The sequence below is a fragment of the Drosophila serrata genome, unplaced genomic scaffold (genome assembly GCF_035046125.1).
Source record: "Drosophila serrata isolate PLE 108 unplaced genomic scaffold, ASM3504612v1 contig_241, whole genome shotgun sequence".
Lineage (NCBI taxonomy): Eukaryota > Metazoa > Arthropoda > Insecta > Diptera > Drosophilidae > Drosophila > Drosophila serrata.
This window is the reverse complement of record NW_028257139.1, coordinates 1,684,703-1,692,399: the sequence shown is the minus strand read 5'-3', so window position 1 is coordinate 1,692,399 and position 7,697 is coordinate 1,684,703. Positions and strand designations below refer to the sequence as shown.

Below are 7,697 nucleotides of genomic sequence, written 5' to 3'. Positions count from 1 at the left end.
ACTGCTTTCTAACATTGGGTTCTATGTTACCGACGAGAATTTTACTCCATTTATCTGTACACGTGTAAATTTGTTTCTCTACTGGTTAGGTTTAAAATGTTAAGTAACAGCTTCGGAAACATAAAAACAAAAGACAAACAAATTTTGATATTTTGGAATTTTGATATATTTTCAATAACCAAAAACGACACGATACCCGACAGCCAACGAGAGAGAATTCTATTAATTTACGCCAGATGAGAACAGATCTGGTAATGTATTTTACTTTCTACATGAGAATTCAACGTGTATGGACGTGTAAAATGTTATCTAGTCGTGTAAAATGTTGAGCAACAGCTTAGGAATTCAGTGTGACCAAAAGAAAGTATAAAAAATATCTAGAAAAATGTCGTAACATCATTTTTTGGGCAAACTAAACATAACGACCCTACTTTCATTCAAACTTTAAATTTCGAAACGGACGAACGTGACGGGTGAAGTGAACTTTAGCTAAGCACTTCGATCTCGTACCGACACTAATTGGCAGCCGAACATTCGGGCAGTCCAATATTCACATTGACTTGTGCCACGCGATTAATGATCAATTTGGGCCTAAAGTTCATTCAGCAAGACTTAGTTATAACGCAGCCGAACCACCCTCGTAACTTAAATATTTATACACACCACCAACGGAACGCACGCACTAAGTATATGTACTTACAACGCGAGTGGCGCCAACATATGTAAAGCAGCGGTGATAAGAAAGAACCAGCAACAGACACGGAAAACGAAAGCGTACAAAAGAGGAGACACAATTATTGTAAGTAAATATCGAAGTTCTTTATATCCCCCTCGCTGCCATCTATTGATTTTTGTGTGTTTTTTGTGGCCCCCAAAGTTTTTGCCGCCTTCGCCTTGTTTTGGTCGCGTTCTGTTTTTGTTTTGTTTTGTGCTTTTGTTTCCGCCTGTATTGGTGTGAGTGTCTGTGACTGTAGATGTGCTCGCCTTGATATTTTCATTCAGGCTGTGCGTCTTCATTACCTCTTTCCTCTCAAGAGGACGGAGGGGGTGGGTGGTGCACCTGCCGTGCGTCTTATTTATATATTTTTTTGTGACTTTACGGCAGCTGCGAAATCTCAGCTGCTCCAAAAGCAAAACAACAACAAGTCAGCTTTCGTCGTTACTGCAATAACCGGTTTTCGACCGTATGAGTTTTATCGTATTCGAGAAACTGTGCTAATAACTGGTGCTATTTTTTCCGTTTGCCATATTTTATCGCTTCGTTACTCATATAATTATAAGCTAAGTAATATGCGAACGGAGTGTGTCAAATGGCGATAATTTTCAAATAGGGACCACTTGCTAATTTATTGTGTTTTTATGCCGGAAACACATTTTGGCGCAGAGCGAAATAGTGAAAACTTTGCCACTTAAAACGTCCGTCAGATGTATTTTTTTTATTTGTTTGCCTGCCAACTTCAGTTGCATTTGACGGGAGCTTCCTCTTTTCCCAGTAGTTTTCTCTCTTTCGCTCATACTCCTACAATTACACTTAAAAAAATAGCACCTAATGGTAATTGGGCGATTTATTTTTGCTCTGTTGAAACTGCTTTTTTTTTTTTCTAAAGATCCTTTTTGAATGTATATGTCCTGCGCCTCAGACTTTTATCTTATCCTAGTCTTCCCTACAAGCAAAGTAGCAATAGCACCAAATAAAATAACATTCTGTTGGTTGCACTCTGAAAGGGTATTAAAGTTTAAAATTTAAATTATTTTATAAGGAAGGTGTAAATCAAGTGCAGTAATTTAGGTTCGAATTTCGCCCACTGCACCTAACATAATAATACTTGGAGCAAGTCGGACATGCAGCAGGCAATTTCTGTAGGACCTGCTGACGTTGTAAAATAAGCCAAAGGCACACGCTCCAAGGATAACAGGCTCGACATGCCACAAAATCGATTCCACACGACGATGAAGCCCAATACCTTGGAGAAAAGCCGACACGTGATGGCTTGGCGCCTGGCTGGGAATTGGAGGAAAATGGGAAAGGCGGGGAAACTGCCAGTAGGACGAGTTGAAGGAACTTCCTCCAACCCTTTCGGATTTTTTTTTCTTTTTTGCCAACTCTTGTGCAAACTGCGGCAAAAGACAAACGGGAGGAAAACATGCCGGAAATAAACTCAAAATTAAAGGGGTCAACTCGTTTAGATATTTTGGGGGAACTGAACTCGAAATGTACATATAATCTAGATATGTATGTTCTTTGCATGTGGTAAATGACAACTTTGTTCGCTAGATAACTTATCTATGATTATCTAAGCTTTGCTACAATTTGGGGTGATTTGAAGCTGAGGACGGGGATTACCAACCAACCATTTTTTAAAATATATAAAAGAGAACCGTTTTCCAAAGCATAAGGCAGAAATTTGTCAATTAGATATCGTATCAATTTTTAGTTAAGCGACGGAAATTAAAAAAGCATCAAACAGAATATGAATCGGCAGAATCATAGGGTTTGGTTTAGGACGGAAATAAGACGAATATTAACCTTAAATTGGATTGTAAAATTTGTGATTTTGTGGTGGCAGAATATTAAGTAATACCTAAACTTTCATTAGAAATAAAACAACAAAATAAATTCTAATTCTCGGTTACTTAAAACTTCTATATTGACGTCTGGATTTAAAACTTAAGACCATTTTTACAATGCAATCAATTATCTTAATGGCCTTTTTATGTTCTTTATTTTGAACGTATCTCAAAGCTCTCATCGACATAGTTAAGCCAACCTCTGATTTTGCTTTAATTTATTTGAGAAACTTCAGCTTCAGCACTAAAATATATCAAAAATTCCAACCGGAATTCCCAGGGAATTCAATCACTTTCGCTTGGCAACTGAAGAATTTTCCCAACTTTTGTAGTGCGGCTGCTGGTTGGTGATTTTAGTGGGGGTAATGTGGTGGAGCTGGTACTTCTACCGACTCCCAAACAACTTTGAACTATTCATGCACATTGGGAAATATTTTGTTTTTCCATTTTATATTTTCTCCCGGCTTCTTTTTATTATTTCGTCGAGGAGCAAACGCAAACATGCACAGACTCCTGTCCCGGCTGCCGTCTGGCTCTGTTTCCCAGGGGAGGAGGATGGGTCGCATGAAATTGTTCTGTCTGGACTCCCAGTTGCTACTTCTCCTCTGGCCGCCATTCTTTGTTGTCTCGATGGAAGCGGAGATGGCGAGTGGCATTGCCGATGGCTGTTTTATGACGCAGTTGGTCCGGGGAAGTTGAAGTTTGTTTGCGTGGCCGGGCCTGAAAGAGTTCATTCTTCTATAATGCATTAGCCTGGCTGAAGAAGTTGTCTTAGTATAGGATTTCTCTGTTTGTTTAAAACCAACATCAAGAGACAATGAGTGGCTGCTCCTTTCTTCCTTCCCCCTATCCTAAAGTCAAACCGAAAAAATCCTAGCATTATCGAAAAGTTTCCGGCTCATTAAAACCAATTTGCCTGAGAACATTTATAGAACTTTTTCGCCTTTGATGAGGAGCATCCATCCATTAGCAATAGACCGGATCCCAGACCAGCCACATGAAAATAAATAAACATTGGCCAATTTCAAATTAATCGACAAAGTCAACAGCAGCTAGAGTTCATTGAATTTGCAGCTGTGTGGGATTGGTTGCTGAAGGTTGAGGGAGCTGGGAATTGAAGGGGATATCTGTGGGGGTTTAAGGTTTCTTTCTCTCTGTCTCGATCCAAGCACGCGCCGTCCCCGACGATTAGTCAGCCGGGTGAAAAGTGACTAAGCGAATCGCCAAAGCATTTGACCACCACACGAATTGGAATAAAATTCAAATTAAAACTAGACTCACGATAGAGGGGATTGGGTGGGTGACAGCCAATCGGTCACTTGACCCGCTGCAGGTACACCAATACAGTAAAACCTTCTTTTGAATGAAGTTTTAGAAGCATATAATGAAATTAAAATGTGGTTTCCTATCTCTAAATTTATTTAGAATAGAAAGAAAGGAAAAAAACAAGAGAACGACACTTTCAAATTTGTTTTTGTTGGCATATTAAGTTTTATTATAATTGGATTTGAATGAGTAAAGCTTAAAAAATGTATTAACATTGGACAGTGTCCATCTAGCAAATATTTCACTGTCTTACGGCAGACCAAGGTGGCACCTGGCAGACCAAGAAGACGGAGAAGTCCGCCCGGTGAACAGTCATTTGACACCAAAGACTGCAACATTATCTAAAGGCAGTTCGGATGGCGGAGCGGTGGGTAACCCCCATTCTATGGGCGGCGGACAAAGTGGCTCGCTGGTTGCTCAATTGCTGCGGGGCAGTTGTCGAGAAGTTGGCGTTTCTTTGTTTTGCCACACTTCTTTGGCCCGGGCCTTGACTCCGTTTGAATTGACTTTGTTACCATTAACATTTAATTTAATATGTGAGTTGAGTGGCCCGTCCCACACCCAACTCCAACTGGTTACTGGTTTTCTTTCTATAGATTTCCATAGTATTCCAGGCCCAGGAGTCGATTCGGCTTATTTGTATGCCAGGCGACAGGCCACAGCCGAAGGCCAAGCCCCAACCAGAACCCAAAGCCAAACCGAAACCCAAGTCAGACGCTCTTGGTTGAGGCTTCACATTTAATTTATTCATGTAGGATTAGTCGTATATAAATCCTACATAAGTCGACGACAGCTGTCGCTACCTGGGAAGACTTCAATGCAATTTATGCAAATTATTAGGTGGGCTTGCCAAATGTGTGTGTGGGGATAGGATCGCTGTTTCCCGCCAGATGTTTGCCAAATCCCACAAATAACCATAAGTTTAAAGTTGTTCTATTAGTTCCATCAAAAACATCTTTTTAAAAACAATTACCTGAAAGGCTTAGAGGGGCATGTAACTTTGTTGCCAGATGTTTGATAGGCCAAAAGTAATTTAGCCTTAATTCCACACTCGACCCAAACCAATAGGCTTGATGGGGCACTCCTTTGATATCGCTCGCGCAAGCCGAATTTCTCGCCTTGCCCCACATTTAGTTTATTGTTTTCGTCTTGTGGCAAGTTCTTCAAATATATATACTTACTTTATTTTTTTTGGTGGCTGAAACCGGGCCAAGTGGCGCGACCCTAAAAGCATGAAAACAAGGGAGAACATGCAAGTAGGAAATGCAAGTCGCAGAACTTGGTGGGTTTTGGGTTTTTGGGGTTGAGTGGTCGTTTGGGTGGGCTTATGTGGATCCCTATTTGGGTGGGCTCCTGGCATTGCAGGGAAGTGTGACTGCCATAAAACAAAGGATGTTTCTCCACTTCTGACACACATCCAAGTCCCAGAGGCTGCTTTGCTGCACTTTCCATTTCTTCATTCTGTCAATTGATGTCGCATTGAGATGCAGTATTGTTGCAGTTCCATTTCCAGATTGATGAGGAGGATGCGGAATCCAGAGCGAGGAAAGACCCCATTAATGCAAATTGTTGCAACAGGAAATGAGGCGTACCACCACGCACCCGGCAAAAACACCGAACACGCCAATTAGGTGGCAATTTATAAGAAATGTTTCGGGAACGGGGAATGTGGAAGAGGCCCCGAACCCCATACCGCCGCTCCTTTGTTTCCTCCACAACGACACCGACGACGACGACGACTCCGGCGATGTTGAGGTGAAGGAACTCCTTTGTGATTGTTTTCGTGCGGTTTTTACATTATGTAAAAATTTTAATTGCCAGATTTTAATGAAGCCCCGGGCTCCCCTTTCTGGTGGCGGGTCTAATGCATTATTTATGCAGCTGACAGCTTTTCCAATGAGTCAACACCTGTCCACACACCCAGTTGGTGGGGTCAGGTTTCAGGCCAAAAGCTTTTCGATTAAAAACATGAATAGAATGTCTGGAATTCGGGTTTGGGTGGACACAGTTAATGCACCATTAACATATGCTCGAGCAGAATCCACAGACAACATTCTGCTTAATGTATTTTCTCCTTAATATTTCATATTCACATTTATGACTTGATAAGCCCTGACGACTGGAATGAAAAATGATTGCCAGTGAGGAAATGAAAATTAAGCTTTTCATTATTTATATTCCAAGACTATTGCGCCTGTAGTTGGCACTTGCCGGGTATGTGGTTTATGGAACCGGTTCCATATGTTTAATACCCCAATATAATACGTAATTCCTTATGGGTACAAACCAATATACTTATTAGCATGTTGGTTAACATTTAAATTAAAAGTTTCTTAAGCAAAGCCTCTGAAAAATATTAAGAAATCGAACTCAACAACTCTTTGACTATTAAGTGCAGCTGCAAAGTCATAAATAACCATGCAAGGAGGCAAGTTTTTCCCGGAAAAACTTTGATAAATGGGGCTTTGAAGTGCCTGAAATATTTTTTGGCAGCTCATAAAGCAAGCTAGCAAACAGCTCTATTTCATCTTGAGCTTATCGGCCTTCAACTTTCTTTCGGGGAAAACACGCAATGATTGCAACAAATTTTCACTTTCGTGTCTCTGCTTTTGTAGCTTCTGGTTTTTTGTTGTTGTCTGGCTTAAACTAGCACACACACAAAAAACGGCTTTGAGCGAGCTGCTGCACTTGACTTGGGCTAAGTCTGAAAGACTAAAAGACCCACAAGCCACACCGACACCACCTTGAGATTCCACACATAATGCCCCGCAACTTGTTGACACTTTTGCCGAGAGCGAAATGCATCCAAAGTCATGGGTGTGAGTTTGTTTGCCAGCCGCATTTGCTTAGAGCTCTCAGCCCCAGAAGAATTGTTTACTTTGGGGCTATATTTATAATAGAGTAGCTACTGGCTCAGTAAAAAACAGCTGCAGTCTTAAATAGCTAGCTTAAAGTAAGCTCATACAATTGTGCATCATGTTACAATCTTATATTTCAAGGTTTAATAATGTTAACATATAACTTCTTAGATATAATGCAGTCTTGTTTAAGTTTGTATATACAAAATTGTACAATTACGAGTAAACCTTACGAGCTATCATAATTCTATAAAAAGTCTGTATTGGCAGTGTCAAGTGTTGGAGTGTAGATATAGATCATATCCTTTCATATACTTCTCATTCAGATCAGTCTTCACTAATGGTAGGGTGCCGAATGCTGGGTACCGCAGGTTCAGCCGGTTCTCCATTGACAAACTCGCAACGAGGATTGTTTCCCAGTCGGAATCTCATACGTAGGGGTCCTTTTTTCAGGGGTGTCATGCTGGCCATGTCCATCGGATATTTCGGAATATCCGGCTCCTTTGCTACCATTTCCCCGGTGGCAGCACTTTCCCCAGGCAGAATGTGATCCACAAAATCCTGGGGTAACATTTTAGGTATCTAAAGAACTATGTTTAAGAGATAGAAATAGACTAAATATTATTTAGTACCTGGATCACGATATAGGTTCCGACTTTTAGTTCCTTAGTTTTCCCTACACAGGCAATAACAATGAAATGAATCTGATTTTGAGCATTGAGTTTGCTCCAATAAAATACGCCTACTATCCACATTATTGGATGATGATCGTATTACATTACATTCTCATACAAAATAGGGAAACTATCATACACCAAAAATATCCCTAAAGACAATGCAAAAATCATTTCTAATATGGATCCCATGTCTGCGGAGGAGGAATTCTCCAAAGAGTTCTGTTTGTTTGTTGTACATTTAATCCATTCTGGCATCAACATACTTTTT

At 40.5% G+C, this 7,697-nt stretch overlaps 1 protein-coding gene across 2 annotated transcripts; it reads right to left on the bottom strand.

Moving 5' to 3' along the window:
• Positions 1–6,868: 6,868 nt before the first annotated feature.
• LOC110188443 (uncharacterized) lies at positions 6,869–7,545 on the bottom strand. Of its 2 annotated transcripts, none has more exons than XM_086831850.1 (2): positions 7,385–7,545; positions 6,869–7,334 (listed from the first exon to the last, which is right to left on the bottom strand). In XM_086831850.1, exons 1-2 carry the CDS (start codon positions 7,505–7,507, stop codon positions 7,080–7,082), a joined length of 378 nt encoding a protein of 125 aa, XP_086687976.1. In that variant the 5' UTR covers positions 7,508–7,545; the 3' UTR covers positions 6,869–7,079. The 2 variants fall into 2 exon arrangements, with proteins under 2 accessions (XP_086687976.1, XP_020813828.2); XM_020958169.2 differs by having other exon boundaries at positions 6,869–7,313.
• Positions 7,546–7,697: the final 152 nt, after the last annotated feature.